General features: G+C 41.7%; 1 protein-coding gene across 1 annotated transcript; it reads right to left on the bottom strand.

Moving 5' to 3' along the window:
- Positions 1 to 1,125: 1,125 nt before the first annotated feature.
- On the bottom strand, positions 1,126 to 16,905 carry CCR3 (C-C motif chemokine receptor 3). The gene is made up of 2 exons (XM_041763656.1): positions 16,791 to 16,905; positions 1,126 to 2,753 (listed from the first exon to the last, which is right to left on the bottom strand). Exon 2 carries the CDS (start codon positions 2,741 to 2,743, stop codon positions 1,664 to 1,666), a length of 1,080 nt encoding a protein of 359 aa, XP_041619590.1. The 5' UTR covers positions 2,744 to 2,753; positions 16,791 to 16,905; the 3' UTR covers positions 1,126 to 1,663.
- Between the last annotated feature and the right edge of the window lie 2,163 nt (positions 16,906 to 19,068).

Genomic DNA, 19,068 nt, shown 5'->3' with positions numbered 1-19,068 from the left:
TTCTCCACCCATAACCCTCCCTAAAGAAAACCAAAGACTACTACTTTCTTTCCTGTCCTTTAAGGGATGGGCAATGCACTCAAGCACAGCAAATAATCTGTTTGTATCTCTTTTTTATTTCATTTTTTAACATAGGATACATTGTCCTTTGTCTTTGCTCTTTTCCCCCAGTCAATCCTATATTGCTCCCAGTGCTTTGACTCTCCCTTCACCATTGTCTCTTGGCCAAATTCCTCTCTGAGTTCTTCTGGCCCCTCTCTTATTAGTCATTGATCTCTCCTTGCCTCACACATACACTTCTAACCAACTTCCTACATAGTTCTGGGGTCTCTACTCCACCCTGTGTTACCAGATTTCTCTTCCTAATGCACCATGGTGATTATCCTTCTCCTCTACTCTTCCCCTTCAGTAGCTTTCTTTGCCTTCCCAGCAAAACCCAAGATGCTTTGCCTGAAATCTATGGCCCATCCGAACCTGCTCACCATCCCCCACACCGTCCATTCATGTTCATGCCTCCCCCCTTACCTTTGTATTGGACATTCCATTGACTTCAGGTACCTCACCCAATCGCCCCCCCCCTCCAAATCCTGCCCTATTTTCAAAGACCTGCTCAAAAGCCACTTCCTCCATGAAGTCTTCCTCCCTCATATTCCAGCTAGAAATGGTGTCTCCCTTCCTGGCCCAGGCAGAGTACTGAGTATGTTCCCCTTTGTTCTGAAGTTATTTGTTTCTGTCTCACACCCGCTACCAGAAGGAAGGGTTGTGTTTATCTTGCACACTTTTTGGGTCCTTTACTTAACCTAAAGCAATGTTGGTGCAACTAATACAGAGTTGTTGGATGAACAGTGAGCCTAGTTTTTAAGAGGACAGTGTCTGCACCTTTCAGGGCTCTGAGAAGTTTCCACGAGCAAGGCCTGTATTTTCTATACTGAAAATATCAAATTGCTCTCCTTTTATTAAGTTGCTCATAGGAAATCTGATCATTTGGTGTAAACAGGAAATCCATTCACTAATAATAATACTTGAGGGACACTTGGCTGGCTCAGTTGGTGAAGCATGTGACTCTTGATCTCGGGAGTTGTGAGTTCAAGCCCCACGTTGGGTGCAGAGAGTGCTTAAAAATAAAATCTTAAAAAAAAAAAGAGAGAGAGAGAGAGAGAGAATACTCTGAACAAAGTGCCATTATGCTGGTTGAGAGCACGTATACATAGTGAAAAAGAAAGAAGAAAAGAAAAAAGCTTTTTCATCAAGCAAGGAGAGAGCTAGGCATGTTAAAAGTATTATGATTGACATATTGTATTTTGTGAAATTTGTTTCATTTATGCAATAGCTGGCTAAAATTAAGGTTTAAATTTAAAATGATTTACTTGTTTGTAACTACCTAACATTTAATGGCATTACTATGTATGTAACTCTTTGGAGAACCAAGCGAAGCTCTGCTTTTTGAGGTTAGCAGTTAAGTGAACTGACTAGCTAGTGACCCCTGGTCATGTCTGGGCCAACGCACATATACTGATACGATTGTGTATATATTTTAATGTCTTTAAGGGTTACAGCATTGAGCTGGAAGTTAAAGGGTTGGCGTTGAGGTCAACATGATTAACTTGAAATGTTTGCTTCATGGGTTCTGCGCATCTGCTTTAGGTGATTTTCCACATCTCTCTTAAAATACAAATGAGAATTCCTGCTCTCCTGTTGATGGGGATACAGAGCTGCTTCTCTCTAATTTCTCGCTGGGAAGGAACGGGATGTATTTGCCCAGGTAGGTGGCCACATTCCTGCGGAAGAAGTGGCAGAGGTGCTTCCGGAACCTCTCCCCAACAAAGGCGTAGATAATGGGGTTGATACAGCAGTGCGTATAGGCAATCACCTCCGTGATCTGCATGGCCACGTCCAGCTGTTTGCTCTGCTCACAAGTGGTCTCAAAAAAGATCGTTTGAAAAGCAGAAAATAGGAGGACCAGGTTGTAGGGTGTCCAGAAAATGAAAAAGACTACCATTATGACAAAAATGAGCCGGATGGCCTTGTACTTTTTCTTACTGGGGCATCTCAGCAGCGTTTTAATAATTCCAGAGTAGCAGACAACCATGATGAGCAGAGGCAGAGCAAGACCCAGGATATTCATTCTCAGAGCATGGAAACGCTTCCACTTGTCTTCTTGGTCTTTTGGGTAGAGAGGGGTGCAGACAAACTGTTCGGACTCCTCTTGGGACTCATGGAAGATAAATTCAGGGAGGGCTGCTAGCCCTGCCAGGCCCCAGGTGAGAACACTCGTGATGACACCAAAAGTGACGGTCCGGGCTCGAAGGGCAAACACGGCATGGACGATGGCCAGGTACCGGTCTATGGTCAGCAGGATGATGAAAAAGATCTCACCATATAAGCCCAAGTAATAAAGCCCAGAGACGAGCTTACACATGGAATGGCCAAAAACCCAATCATTCCATCCAGTATAATGAATCCAGAATACCAGAGTGAATAGAAAGAGCAAGTCAGAAATGGCCAAATTGAGCAGGAAGATGTTAGTCATAATCCGGAGTCTCTTGTATTTTGTGAGGATCACCACCACCACCACATTGCCCAGCAGACCAATCACGAACACCAGGGAATACAGTGGAGGCAAGAACTGGGCTCCCAGGTGCTTAATGTTGACTTTTTCACATGGCAGTGAATTCTCATAGTCAAACACTGTGGTCTGGATAGACTCATCCATGGTCTTAATCTCGGCTGTAGTGGCCTCCATTATTTTGTCCCTGTGTTAGAAAAATGACAACAAAAACAACCACACAATTAGGCATAATCACCCTTGATGGGCCACACCCATTGATTTATCCATTTACCCACAAAACCACATGTGATTAAACAGCCTAGACATTTAAAGTTTCTTCAGCATGTTTTTCAAAGTTGTGTCAGAGATGCTGGAAGGCAGGGAAGTGTCAGGGATGAAAGATGTGAAGTTTTGAAAGTCAACGCAATCCACCATGGGAAAAGAAACAGAAATGTGGCGGATGTTGGTAAAGAATGGGGATGTTGATTTCTGCAAGCATTTAAAGGAGGAAATACAAAGCAGGGAAAAGCAGGCTGGGGAATGAAAACAATAATTTTATGCTAATTATTATTGCTGTATCTTTTCAGGAATTTTGAATTTTAGGTTTTATAGTTTATATATGACTTTCAAAATCATCTTCCTTATATAAAAACCAAATACTACTACTACTAATAATAGTGATTGTTATTATTACAAATAACTTCCCCTCTCTGGGGTCCCTTAACAAGGTACTGTTCATTATAGCTGATGGGGAAATTGAACCTTAGAGAAATTTAGTAATTTATCCCAAGTCCTCTAACAAGTAAGTTTAAAAGTTCAGGCTAGGTCTTCAGTATCTATGAATAATTCTCTTCTTACTATATTCTAATGCTGTGATTTTTAAGTTTAATTTTTTAAGATTGCACCATTATAATTAATATTAACTTGTGTGACAATTACATTCTAAACAACAGTAACCTAGGCTGCTGTCCTTTACCTGCTCCTGATAATGCTGAGATAAGCCATCCCTATGCCAACAGCAAACCCCTCAGAGCTCCTCCTTCATAAAGGGACTGAGTGGGAGGGAGAGGCCAATGGAGTTTCTCAGCAGACTTGATATCTTCTAGACTAGGATCCCTAGGGCCCGTGTCTGCACTTCTTAAGATTACAGACTTCACTGGAGAAGATGGAAAAACAGACAAGGAAGGAGTTCCAAGGAGGACAGTTGATCCCTGCACTGTTTCCTTGGAAGAAGTCCTCCTGACTTTCTCCTTTCTCTGAGGAAGGGACAAGTGTGAGGACATGAGTATATATCAATGGGCATTTCTCAAAGTAAGTCTTAGAAATGCAATAATTAGGGCCAATGACAAGACTACTGGGACCCCAATGGTCAGCACCTGTCAGGGTCCTGTGTAGTCAAAATGAGAATAGACATGGGCAGCAGCTGTTCCCAGCCATTCTTTTCACCAGCTATAGGACTTGGGCAAGAATTGAACTTTGAGCCTCATTTACTCATGATACCACTTGAGGTATCATGATACCATGATGAGGATCATGATACCACTTGAAGTTATGTGCAGGATCAAATAAGATTTTAAAAAAACTATAAAATTGGTAGAAAGTGGAACTGAAAGAAAAGCAGTAGGAGGGTGCCTGGGTGGCTCAGACAGTTGAGCATCTGCCTTCAGCCTAGGACATGATCTTGGGGTCCTGGGTTTGAGCCCCCCATTGAGCTCCCTGCTTAGTAGGGAGTCTGTACCTCTCCCTCTGTCTGTTTGTGCTTTCTCTAGAGCATACACATACACACGCATGCTCTCTCAAGTAAAAAAGAAAATCTTAAAAAAAAGAAATAAAGAAAAGCAATAAGAAACCATTTCATATAAAATTATGAAGGAACTTGGGTCTCTTGGATAGAACTTGATCTGTTTCCATGGCTCTGTCCTACTATATCTCATTGATCAGTAACACATCCAGGCTTTTGAGGTGGAAGATGAGAGTGAAAACAACTGATTTGTATGATCTTATCATCATTTTTATTCTTAATCCCATAATCTACAGCTGCTGAGAAAAAAATACCCATTCATTATTTTGTCTGTTGCACAGTCACAATCACAGAGAACATCCCTCAAACTTTAATGGCTAACACAAAACAAAACAAAAAAAAGACCCCAAAACAGAGCTGCTTGCTCTAGAGAAGCAAAACTATAAAAGCCTCCATTTAACTATTGCTATTATCTTTCCTTTTCTCTGAGATTGATCTAAAAATAAGTCAAATTAAAAAAAATTGACTAAGATTTTGTTCAACTTGATGATCATGTCTTTAATTCATGTGTTACTTTCAACATGACCATGATAAAATTATAGGATCTTTTTGAGAGGCTCTAGACTGCAATGCATAGGGAAATATGCTGGTTCTTTGGGGTGAGAAGCCAAATCCTTGACTCCCAGTTACATGGGTCAGAGATTTGAAAACTGAAATTGTTTTCAGTCCAAATCAAAATAAATATTTAAGTCTGAAGTAGTCAAGAAGTTTGAATTAGGCTTTTAAAAGTGTCTTTTTTGCATTTAAAAAATATGGTACAGTAATAGTAAACAGCACTGATAATAAAGGCAAAAACATAAAAGTAAGAACCACCCCAAATTCCCCCATGCAGTTTACCACTATTAACATTTCTCTACACAGATATGCATACACGGATACAAGTTTTATCAAAAAAATGAGTTTATACTACTTTGCTGGTTCACTAAAATTGCTCACAGTACTACTCAGCCGTGCAATGCAAATGCAATTTCTTTAGTCTCCAAAACAATTTGGATCTTACCAACTTTCCACTGGGTAGCTGGAAAAAGGATTCACAAATTTTAGTCCGAAGTGGTTTAAACTTAGCCTGACCCATTCATTTGAAAGAGGACTTCAGTTTTGCTTATCCGCTTTACCGTGCCAGCTCATTAATTTTGGTTTCTTGTCTTCTCTCATTGGTCCTTTCTAAGATGGCAGTGGAGATATGAGGGAGGGGCCAGCATGGGCAGAGGGCAAAGAAGATGCATTGGTCTCCTGCTGGTCCTGTTTTGGTGACTGGTGTCTGCTGAGGAAGGATGATGACTCGATCTTAACCCTGAACTTTTTGCTAGCATCTGCTGCTTTGTAGCTAATGGCCTCACAGTCCACTCATTCTCAGTTGTCCCTGGGCATAGAGACCCCTCTAGCTCTCACTGGAATGGAGGACCCTCTCTGCTCCTGCCACGTCATCAGGCTCCTCGCCCATGCTAGGCACCTCCTCCTGAACTGGCAGGCACCTAGGCAGACATACTGCTTCTTGACTCTATGTCCATGCCAGTTACAAACTAAGGAACACTCAAGGGTACAAACTAAATTATTTTCCTGCCTGACCACCAGCTTAACTGTGATGGCCACCCATGAGGGTAAGGAAGTGACTTGCAGAGAGACATCCTCTTGGAGGGCCCCCCTCAATTTATCAAACAGCCCTTCATATCCTCCAACTCTGGTCAAAGCTTGGATGGGGAAGATAGGAACCCAGAGTTGTGACTACTTCCATCTGTGACCCTTGACCCTTTTCTCACAATTCCTGGAGTCAGAGGAGAGAACCCTCCTCCCCTGCCCCTTCCCTGTGCCCTCCAATCTTGCCTTGGCCAGGCTCAATACTGTGTGTGCAACCTCAGTTTTTACTGTGTAATATGCAATGGATTCTTCTCCATGGGAACAAGCAGAGTTCTACATTCATCAACTTAAAATTTCAATGAATGTCACAAGGCTGAATTGAGCATAAACATCTAGAATTAGAGATGTTTCTTTTAAAAAAAAAGTTTTTGTTTAATTAATTAATTAATTAATTTAGGACAGAGAATGAACAGGGAAGAAGGGCAGAGGGAGAGAGAGAAGACTCCTTGCTGAGCAGGGAACCTGACGCAGGACTCAATCCCAGGCCCCCAAGATGATGTTCTGAGCTTAAGGCAGATATTTAGCTGACCGAGCCACCCAGGCTTCCCTAGAGAGGGTTCTTTAGAAAATATATTGAGGTTTGAAATGCCATTTCAATCATAAGAAAAAAAAAAAGTAAATGATGCCACCCCATGCTGGTGAGGTTGCAGTGGCTCTGCCTGGAGCAATTATGCATCCCTGGTGCAACATGACTTGGTTCAATATGTTTAGGAAATTTTGTACATAACAAGAACCAATAAAATACACATGACTTTGGTCCATTGGTTCTACTCTGAGGAATTTACCCTATGGGGAAGAAGTCCACCACCAAACCAAAACAGGATGTTCACTGTGGCCTCATTTTCATGATAGGAGAAAACAAAAAAAGGTGGAAGCAGTTTAAATGACACTTTGACAAGTGAAGGAGACTTTGGATAAATTTTAGTCCACTTACTGCAATAGGTTATTATGTAGTCACTAAAACAGTTTTGGGGGGGTGCCTGGGTGGCTCAGTCCCCTAAGCTTAAGCATCGGACTCTTGATTTTAGTTCAGGTCATGATTTCAAGGTCATGATTTTAGGATCATGAGATTGAGCCTGGTGATGGGCTCTGTGGTGGGCATGGAACCTGCTTAAGCATCTCTTTCTCCCTCTCCCTCTACCCCAATCTCTCCCTCTCCTAAAGAAAAAAAAAAAGGAAATGGGTAAATAATAAAAATAGTTGTAGAAAGGAAATGGATGACAATTTTTAAAGTTGAAAGATGTGGAATTTTTCTATATTCCCTTGTGCATTAAACTGTAATGAAAAGCAAGTGCCTTCCAGCAGGCTCTGCTGGAGATTTCACATTTTCTAAAGGTAACTGGGTTGAAAACGTAGGCGAATTACAAGATGAAGGGTTTAGTCATCAGAATCTGAAACCACAAACTGAGATCTAAGAAACTTGAAGTGGAAGTCACCCCAGGTAGAGTATTTAAATTTTGTTTTAAAGATCTTAATGTTTGTCTCTCTCTTTGGTCTTGGGTGGAGTTAACATACACCATAGGACTGGGGGAGGGACAGTTCCTCTTAGAAATTTCTCTTTAGGTCTTGAGACATGAACTGGTGAGCCTCCATGGAAGACAGAGATGCCCTTCAGATGACCTGGCACACACATGCATGTGGACATGTGGGCCGTGTAGACCTGGGATCCCCGAATGCTTTCAGATTATCTGGTGTGTAATACTGTCACACTCATATTTTCTTTCCTCCTTCCTACTCTGTGATTCTTAGTGCTTTTGGCAAATACTGAGTAACCACGGGGCTCTGCTCTTCTCTCCCTGGGCCCCAGACTTTCAACCTGTATGCTTGGACTCTGGGTTTAGATGTCCCTGAGGAAAGTTCAGAAGGGCACTTCCATGGGTTTACAGTAATTCCCACCTCCTTGCCTTTGAAGTAGAGACCATTTCCCTGCACCCTCAAACACTTCCCAGATGCAAGCCAGAGCTTCTAATAAGTGTCAACTCAGAGAGGCTTGTTAAACTCCAAAGACATCCCAAATGAAACCAGTGAGCTGTGACTCCAACTCCTTAGTCTTGAGCACCAGCCCACACGATGCCTCTGAATGGAAGAAATACTCATTTTTTCAGCATGGTTCAAATAATGAATGACATGGTCAAATTTTCAATGCATGTTTTCCCCCTTATTGTCAACAACCACCTGGGAAGGAACAAAATACCAGAGAGAAAATGGTCTCTGAGTTCAGGAAGTTTACATTCTTTACACATAGCCAATGTGAGATAAGAGTCCATGACAAGTGAGCCTTCATTAGGCCAACCACTTTACATGGTTACTCCATCTTACAACTTTACAAGGTAGATTTTTCTATCCCCATTTTACCAATAAGCAAACAGAGACTCGGCAGGCTCACTCACTTGCCTGAGGCTATTCTGTGCACAGCAGAGCTGAGACTTGATCCTGTGTGTCCTTTTGTCCTAAAGCCCATGTTGTCATTGCCTTGGGGTTCCACTGAGTGAGGACCTCCACACCCCAAGATTGCATGAATGTTTATATATATTTTGGTACCCTGTGGTTCGGTATTTCATACATATAAATCTCTAATTCACTTTTAATTGAGTTTGATATATGGCATGAAGTGCATTTCCACCAGTCTCAAAACATCACCTTTGTTATAAATTCTTTAGTATTCCTTTTTTTTTTTTAAGATTTTATTTATTTACTCATGATAGACATAGAGAGATAGAGGCAGAGACACAGGCAGAGGGAGAAGCAGGCTCCATGTCGGGAGCAAAACAAGGCTGACATTATAACCTCCTTGTTCATATTCCTCATTTGTTTTTCTAACCCTGTGGCTTTGGTTGGAATTTCCACAGTGATGTTAAGTAACGACGGTTCCTGATTTTAACGGGACATGATCCTCCCCAGCCTTTCAAAGGCCCCAAAGCACAGACCAATTAACAGGTCCTTCATTGTCCTCTAGTCTGTGCTTTGGTAGATTTTTTTTTTATTATTCTTAGCATATGGCCCCAAAAAATTGAGTTCAGGAAAAAAAAAAAGAGCTCAAAACAATTCCATAACTTAAGATCACACAGAGAGCAAATGGCAAAGTTGGGACTTGAGCTCACGTGTTCCTGGCTTGAAGAAACCTAGGCTCTCTACAGCCACATCTGCCCATCAGCATCCACCCAATGAGTGGAGACCTTTGGTGTGATAATGAACACCTTTCTCAGTTGCAGCATCATTTCCTCGCTGTGGACATCTACTGTAAATGGAAGTCATGACCCCACCCCCCAACACACACATTCCAGTAGCATCAATGCTACAACCTGTGGTCTGTCTATGGCAGCCAAAGCCAGAGATACTCTGAGCTAATCGTTTGCAATATTTCTCGGGCTTGTCTGAATGCTTTTAGAAATAAATGTCAACAAGGTCTTGTCAGATGCATGAAGAAAGATACTACGGATTTAAGATCTGTTTTATAACAAAACTTCACTAAAGTGGAAATCTGTTATGCTACTGATGGAGAGTGCTGATCCTTGACAGTAGGGGAAGTTTGGTTAAAACCAGGCCTGTCTGATAGAAGACCACATGCTGAATGATATCCCAGTTTAGTAAAGTCACTAATCTGGACTGTGTATGTGTGTGTGTGTGTGTGTGTGTGTGTGTGTGTGTGTGTTTAAGTGCTTTGTCTCTTTGAGGGGATCAGCCTCTCAGGTGAACTTGATAAATCATCCAAAGAATATAGAGAAGAGAACATGTGTGAAGTCACTGCCTGCCACCCTGACTCACCTGCCCATCTAGAAGAGCCCTGCCTACAGATAACTCCAGTGATCATTCCTGCAGGACCACCTGGTATTATGATCAGGTCCTGTGCCCAAGACCTTAGATACTTTTGACTTCATTGATATCTGGTGCCAAGGGAGTCCATAGCTATAAGATTTTCTTTCTTATGTATCCTTCCTTATGTATACTCCTTGGTGTAGGATAATGATTCATTACTGTGTCTGAAGAAATGACTGTGCGACCTAGAGCAAGTAGCTTAACTGCACTATGCCTCAGGATTTTTACGTGCAACATGCTAATGAGAAGAGTTACTGCCTCATGGGGCTCTTCAGCCATTCATTCAGCAATTACTTATTAGCACCTATGATGGGCAAGGCACTGGTCCAGGAACACAGGCAACATCAGGGAACCAAACAGATCAAACTTCCCGACTCCATAGACCTTATTTTCTAGTTGGGGGACACAGGGAATAAATAGCTAAAAACGACAGGGTCTCAGATGGTCATGAGTGCTCTGGAGAGAGATAAAATAGGAGATGGGGAGAAGGAACCGGGTGAGATTGGAGGTGGACACTTTTAAATTGGAGGGGAGGTCAATAGGGAGCCTACTGAGGTGACATTTGAGAAAAGACTTGGAGGAAGTAACTGGATGAGTTAGACAGGTAGTGGGAGGATGAGGGCTCCAGGCAGAGAAATGACAAGTACAAGTGTCCTGAGATGACAGAGTGCCTGGATATGGTCTTAGAAAAGTAAGAAGCCCAGTGTGATCAGAGGAAGAGTGAGGGATGAATATCCGGAGAAATGGTCAAGACTTAGAGGTTCCAAGAGTCTTGACCTGCACTACTGGAAGGAAGAAGTTGCCATCAGCGGGATAAAGAAGGCGGGGATATCAGTCCAAGATGCCTGTGTGTCATCTAAGTGGAGATGTCTAGTAGGCAGTTGGATATACGGCTCCAGGGGAGGTCTTGTCGAAGATCTAAAATTGACAGTTGTCATCACATAAATGGTATTTAAAGTCCTGACACTGGGTAAAAGCACCGGAGAAGTGAGTACAGATAGTAAAGGGTGGTGTTCTCAGGTATATCAAAAATCAGAGGTCATAGGAACAAGGAGGACTCAGCAAGAGAAACTTAGAAGGAGTGGACAGTGAGGTAGGAGAAAAAAAAAACAGGAAAGCTGGTGTCCCAGAAGCCAAGTGAGGAAGGTGTCAAGGAGGGAGGAGTGGTGTGAGGATAACATGAACCAACACATGCAAGAGCATCTAGAACACAGAGCAGGCAAGTGTGTTAGTTCTTCTCCCATCCCCCAACCATTGACCTTCTTTACTTTTAAGTTCTCAGGGCTTTCCAATATTTCTTAGATCTTGTCCAAAGTAGTATAATATGACTTCAGAGGAGCAAGTATCTCTTCCACCTAAATAGAAATGCTTATCTTTCCACAAATATCCAGTCAGTAGTTCGTTACCCAGAGTTCTAGAAAACCTACAATGATTAGTATCCAATAACTTGTTTTAACCAGACATTTCAGACTTCATTAAAATCTTTAGCTATTCTAAATGAAGTGTTTGAATTTCTACAAACAAGCTTGGATCTCAACCAAATTAAATAACCTAGTGGGAACCATGGATTATATTAATCCATTTACTCACTGACATGTCCAATGGAGAGATATCCGAGGTCAGAGTATCCTTCACAAAGATGACAGGTAGGTGACAGGTAGAGATAGATGATGATAGATAGCTATATAGATAGGTAGGTAGATGAATTCCCAGAACATTGAGGACAACCAGGAATCAAGGAGAGTTCTACTGGGCACTTAATTCTGACCACTTTAGGATGCTAAGAAATTATCATTTCTCCTAACCTACATATAATACTTCCATTACCTTAATCTAAATTTACATGAAAGAAGTTGATTTTTACAAGAGTAACATTTTTATTTCAAATTACATGCTATTTACAATTGAGGAGGTAATACACACTATCATATGGTTCAAAACATAATATTATGAGAAGATACACAATAAGAAGTCTCATCCTGCTCCATCTCTGTACACCTCTTCCCCATCAAGAACTGTAGAGGATCTAGGGTACCCTACCTGTAAGCTAGCAAGTAAGACTGACACTTTTTTACGGCTACCACCAGAAGGCACATGACAATTAGATAATGGACAAAGGACTTATAACGGCACAGCAGGCATATGACTGAATGTTCCCACTGGTTTTCCATGCTGCCGAGTTGCCTGGAGGACATGTGGAGTGGCCCGGGTGGCTGCTGCACACACAGTAGGCTTACCTCACAGCTGAGGAATCAGAGTGTAGGAACCCCCAATCTTTTACACTGGCTGACAACAAACCTGCCCACTCTTTACCTGGCAGGGACACATTTCCATATGCAACTGTAAGCGAATATAAATATATTTACTAACCTTACCCTGTTGGTTGCATAAAAGCAGAATACTACATGCGTCATCACGCACCTTGCTTTTTCCATTTCACCACATAAGTTTTTCTTATTCTTTGTTACTGCTGAGAATCCATTGTGAGGATATACCAGTTTATTTAGCCAGTCCCCCTATAAACAGATACTCTTTGCTGTTTCAAATAATGCTGCAATTGATTATCTTACATAGGAAGTTTAAAAAAAATTTCCAGAGGCACGTGAGTCGTGCCATGGGTTAAGGATCTCACTCTTGATTTCAGCTCAGGTCATGATCCCAGGGTTGTGAGATTGAGCCCGGCATTGGGCTCCACACTCAGCTCAGAGTCTTCTTGAAATGCTCTCTCCCTCTCCCTTTGCCCCTCCCACTTGTGCATTCTCTCTCTCTTCAAAGTAAACAAATAAATAAATCTTTAAAAGTAAATAAATAAAAATTAAAAACCCCATCACTTGCTAACTTTATGGTCAACTAGAATTACAGGTTAGCATGTGATGGGATTTTCAGGTGGTCTGAGACTACATCCAGAGCACCCTGCTAGGCCCCAGGCATGTGAACATTGCCAACTGAAATGTAGGGGAGAGGAAACCCTACCCAAGAAAGATGAGTTGATAGAGCCAGATGTATCCACTCACCCAGGACAAAAGACACTTTGTAATAGGAAAGAGAGCAAGATACTAGTTTGTAGATGAGAATCAGAATGTGATTCACAGAGGTGCCCTCCAGAGCCCTCAGGAGGTCATTCCAAGAGGCAAATTCAAACACTACATAAGAAAGAGCTTGAGTGGGATTACCCAAAATGAAATGGGTACCTCCTGAGGTGCCAAGCAAACTGTGCCTGGAGGCATCCAAGCAGAGCCTGGGTGACTGCCTGGCAGGAACTTTGCAGAAGGAGATTTCCACAATGAGAAGTTTGATTCCAGTGACGGTTCTCAGCCCTGGCTGCAGATGGGAACTGCGGGGGAGTTTTTGAAATCCCAATGCCAGGCTATGCCCCATCCCCCAACAGTTAAATCAGAATTTCTGGAGGTGGGATCCAGAACACAGTGATTCTAAAAGCTCCCCTTTCATTATCCATCCAACTACCTATCTAACTAGCTACTCAAATTGCTTCCCGCCTATACAATTAAGTCAGGCCTCCTTTCCTTTTCCCTTTTTTATTTTGTTTTATTTTACAGAGAACCTGCGGTAGTCAGAAAAAATAATTATCTGCTGCAGCACTATCCAAGAGAATTTTTCAGCAACAATAGAAATGTTCTGTATCTGTGTTGCCCTATAAGGCACCACTAGCCAAGTGGCTATTATGCACTTGAAATGTGGCTAGTGCTGTTGAGAAACTGAACTTTTCATTTTATTGAAATTCGGTGAATTTAAATTTAAGTACCCGTATGTGGCGGGTAACCATCATACTGGACAGTGCCAAACTAGTGACTAATGTCCATTTAATGCCTGACAATTTATAGCTGCTTAATAAACACTTCTGAAGTGGACAGGAGGATGAACCAGAATAATTTTCACTCTGCTTTTCACTGTGCAGGCTACACATTTGAAATATTATGTTCTGCCCCAGGTGCCCTATTTTAAGAGGGTTAGTAACCATCTGGAGTACAGGACAGGCTAGAATGATAACGGTCCAGAAATACCAGCCATAGTTAACAGAACTTAGAATGTTTTGTATGAAAAATATAAGTCTAATGCTCAGATTAATTTTAGTTTCTCCTATTTTTTTTTTTTTTTGGCCAGCGTTGTTTGTATCTGTACCAAAGTTTTCTAATCTTTTTAATTAAAGGTTTGAATTAGGCAGTGTTTTAGGTCCCTTTGAGATAGAAGAATCCCTTTGATATAGATTGATGTGATAGCTTTTCCTACAGGAGAGGAAGTAGAGTCCCCAGAGCAGAGAAATCTGATAGCATTGGAGGAGACTGCATTCAGTCCCACAGGGGGAAAGACTTGCCAGGAATTACCAGGTTGTGGGAACAGAATAGGCTGCCTGGTGAGCCAGGAAGTTCCCTCCCTGGAAACACACAAGAACCTCTCAAGGATGCAATCATGAATAAATGCAATCTTCTTGCTAGCTGCAGACACATACCAGCACTGTATTCTGGGGCAGCACATGGACTTCCCTGATGATTATTGTCATTAGTTACTAGAGCAAAGGCTACACCCCATTTTTGGAATATGGTCAGTTCATTAAGTGACTTGGTTTTATTCACCTGCCAGGTGATTTTGGTTATTTTTTACCAGTTTCCTTGTAAAAGACTAAATCTACTCCTTATATTTCAACATTAGGTTGAATTAAATGTGGTTGAAAAAAAAATGTGGTTAAAAAAAAAATGTGGTTAAATTTCAACAGTAGGTTGAATTAAATGTGGTTGAATTTTAATTGTATACAGGCTGGTGGTATGTTATTTAGTTGAAGGAGATGATTATGAAGAATATGTTTTCATAGGGAAAGCATGACTATGTAGTCAAAATAACGTGGTTGGGGGGTGTTCAGCATGACCTGAGGGCTCAGCTTCCTGGCCACTGCTATTTCCACCTACACCTGTGCCATGGACAAAGCACTGCTGCCTCTGCCTCTTTTCTAGGTCCCACGTTTGTTAAAATTGATTACACAATTTTATATCATTTTTTGTATTCTGATATTTTAAATTTTATATTCTGTACTTTGCTCCATGTAGTTAATAATTGTTTGAAAATATAATGTGTAGGGGATGGTCAGTTAAGCACCCAACTCTTGATTCTTGGTTTCAGCTCAGGTCATGATCTCAGGGTTGTGAGTTCAACCCCCACATTAGGCTCCACGTTCATTGTGGAGTCTACTTGAGATTCTCTCTCCCTCTCCCTCTGCCCCTCCCACTTATGCTCTCTTTCTCTCTCTCTAAAATAAATAAATTTGGGGGGACTCCTAGGGGACTCAGTCCATTAAGCGTCTCCCTTCAGCCCAGGTCACGATCTCAGGATACTGTGATGGAGCCTCTGCTTGGCTGGGAGCCTGCTTCTCCCTCTCCCCTGCTTGTACTCTCTCTCTCTCACTCTCATTCTCTCTCAAGTAAATGAAAAAATAATAATAAAATAAAACAAATAAATAAATAAATATTTTTAAAAGAAAATATAATTTGTAAAGACCCCCAACTATTGTATAGATAGATATTCATGGTTATTTAATCACTGTCTTATTGTGTGACCACGTTGTTCCAGATTTACACTTTTATAAATGATGCTGCAATGAACATCTTTGTATTTTTTAATTACTTCCTTAAAGTAGATTTCCCGAAGCACAATTTCTACCTGTGATCATATTTCTAAGTTTCTTGATGCATTTTCCCAAATTGCTTCCTGAAAGTGTGTAGCAACGTATATATTCTTGGCACTCATAGACGATGGTGCCAGTCTCAAAAGCATACATCAACACTAAGAAGAGAGAAAAGAAAAAAAAATTGGCCAATTATATGGGCAAAAGAGATGTCATTATTTTGTAACTAATATGTATTTAATTACTGAGAATCGTTTTTAACTGGAATTAGTAGTCATTCATTTTTCCTTTTCTGTGCTTGTGCCCTTTACCCATTTCATTCCACTGGGTACATCAGCTTTTTTCTTATTGGGTCATACAATTCTCCCCCCAGGAGAAATAACTCAGCCTGCATGGTTCAATGTCATCATTACCATCTTCTAAAAAGAGTGACAAGTACCCCTATCTCTTCCATATACCAAACATATCATAGTCCCATCACCCTCCCTGGAGACATTTGTCAACAGTTAACTTCCATCCCCATCAATCCAAGTTTTTCAGAAGATTAGGAGGCATTTCTATCTTTATCTTCTAGTACAGGTCCAGGAAAAATAGTCAACCTTGTAAATCCAGACACAAAGACCAAATCAGTTGATTAACTGATTCATCTCATTGCCTTAGAGTGAATTTTCAATGAACTTTATCCACATCTATATACATATATATATATACACACACTATATGTATATGTATATACTATGTATGTATCACATAAATATGTTTTACATACATACCATAAATATGAAATTACAAATTATATACAAATGTAATATATAAACAAATGTTTATGTACATATACACATATATGTAAATTCTATTTTCACTGTTTCTTACAAGTCAATATCCATAAACACAAAACTACTAAGTGTAATCCTTTTGGAGTGGTCACGTTCTCAGCGGTTGAGAATTTATGAAAGCACAGGGAAACACACTGTGGGCACAGACATGGGCATGTTGACTAAAGAGGTAAAAGGGACCAAGTTTGGATGACTAGGAGAAGCAAGCATATCATGGTAATAGATGGGAGAAGGAAAAGGAAAATGGGAGAAAGCAAGAAGAAAATAGACATATGTCACAACAAATTCTCCCACTTTGGCCCCATACTACCTACTAAATTGCAGAGAGTCCCTTCTCCTCTGCCTCCTCAATCCAAGAGCACTCCTGGGAGGTACTGCTTCCACCTGCCTAGACCCCTTTTCCATCTCTCTGTTCCTAGAAACCCAGCGATATACCTGGAAATAACTTCTAAACAAACATCTATTGCATATAATAAGTTCTTGCCTAGATGAAAACAGAAAGAAGATAAGCAGTACCTGCTGCTTTAGCAAAGTCCGTTATGCATCCAGTGACAGCTAAGGTCTCACCACTCATGAAATGGAGAAACCATCTGATCAGAGACATCAGTAAGGTAGGAAAAAATACAGCTTCCTCTTTTAAACAGACTAGCTACTCAGGTTTTGCAAGTTTTCAGAAGATATCAAGTTTGGTACAGTTCTTCTTTTCTATGATTGACAAGACATACTAAAGCACGCAGTTGAGTAATCTTCGAAATGAACACTGCTGATGTTCAACAGCTATTTCAGGGGTTCTGCATTCTCTTGGCATTGCTCTTTTGTTTTGTTTTGTTTTTGCAAGGGGGAGAAAGTTCTCAAATAAGCATAGCCTTGAGCTGGGGGAGGCAGAGTAAAAAGTGAAATCGAGTGATGGATGGTAACTACATCTGACAGATGGTAGTGAGCATTACACAATGCATGGAATTGTTGAATCGCTATGTTAGGCACCTGAAACCAATGTAGCATTATCTGCCAGTTGTTCTTCAATACTAAAAGGATTCTTTTAAATATTTTGTTTATTTATTTATTTTACTGAGAGAGAGAGAAAGAGAGAGAGAGCACAAGCAGGCAGAGCTGCAGGCAAAGGGAGAGGGAGAGGTAGGTTCCCCGCTGAGCAAGGAGCCCAATGTGGGGCTCGATCCCGGGTCCCTGGGATTGAAGGCAGAAGCTTAACCAACTGTGCCACCCAGGAGCCCCTAAAAGAATTTTTCAAATGAAATCAGAATTCTCCTATGAAATGTGGACTGCGGGATAACCTAATTGTTCTATACAACTCAACAGGAGACTTGGATAAGTCAAGATGGAAGCACAGGGTTAGATGTCCCAAGAAGACCTGAGAATGACTTACAGTTGTGGCCCCCACTGTGGCATAACCTTGTGTTCACCATTAGGTCTTGCTGGACCTCAGTCTTCTCATCTGTAAATCCATAGAGTAGACATGAAATCAACTAAAATTTGGGGGGAAACTCTGTCAAATACAGAGGGCTAAGCAAACATAAGCAATGAGTAGAATACCACCAAGACATGTGCTTGCTCTATTGCTGACATGTCCAGGGGACCTATCGCGGTGCTGGGCACAGAACCCGCGACACCCAGCATCTGTGGGAAGAATCTGCGTCAACCAGCATCTGATAAACTGGCTAAGTGGACACGTCAATGAAGTTCACCAAGTGTTTATCACACATCTGCTATGGATGCAGAGCTCTGTTACATGCTTCAAAGGACAAAGAAAAGATAGAGAAAAAAGAAAGGACTCTGCCAAAGAGGGCTCATGGGCATCCTGGAGGCTGGAGTTTGAGGGAGCTTGATAGCCAGGATTCAATGTCAGGTGGGTCTGCAGAAGCCCTGCCTGAGAAGAATTAGAGGAACTGGAAGCTTCTGAAGAAGATAGGATGTTGTTCTACATTATAATGCAGTTGGCCTTTCCCTTGGACTCTCTAAGGCCAAGGTGGAGAGGCTGCCAGGATACAGATTTCTGCCCCAGAGAACTAGAAGTCTCAGCAGGGTGTCCCACCAGGGAGGGGGTGTCCTGGGGGCCCCATAAAGGAGCCGGGGATGCATAGCCTGGGGCCCTCTGCACTCATTCCTGCAAGGGCAGCTCCCCGGGGGTCAGGGGCCAGGCCTGCCCTGCTTCCCCTGCTTGCCTTGCCACCCCATACCTGCATACTGATGGCACCAGGTGAATACCTATTAAGCAGGTGAAAGAATAAAGGAAGGACTCATTTTTGTAATTGTTCTGGGAAAAAGACTCATAACAGCTGTTTTCAATTTCAAAAAGGAAAAAATTATATCATTATTACAGAAACCTAATAGAAACAGAAGAGGAAAGGAATCTACACGTAGATGAAGGGAATAGTAGGTAATACATGAGAATAAGGCAAAGTTTCATCAAATGCAGTACTTGCAACATCTGACCTCAGCAGCTGGGGAAGCCTGGTGGAGACAGCGCAGATGGAGTCCTGATGGATCAAGAGGCCTGGGTGGAGCATCCTCCCCTCAGGTGAGAGACTTCCACCTGACCATCCCCATGAGGGCCATATTATGGGGCAAATGACAGGGTTGGAAGTTTAACATTTGTTGGCCTACATGCAGTTTGGAGCGAGTTGCATTTCTATGCAATCATAATTTTATAGTTTCAAGGAGCCTGGGCTGTGTGTGTCTGCCTTCCCGTTCCCAGTTTCCTTTCAGGGAGGTGGGGAGATAGGCAGCTCAGCCTGGATCAGGAGGGGATATGAGACCAGATTCGTAGCTCTTAGTG

Source organism: Vulpes lagopus, chromosome 7, assembly GCF_018345385.1.
Source record: "Vulpes lagopus strain Blue_001 chromosome 7, ASM1834538v1, whole genome shotgun sequence".
Taxonomy (NCBI): domain Eukaryota; kingdom Metazoa; phylum Chordata; class Mammalia; order Carnivora; family Canidae; genus Vulpes; species Vulpes lagopus.
The sequence above is the reverse complement of the archived record's forward strand: the minus strand, read 5'-3'. Positions and strand labels throughout refer to the sequence as shown.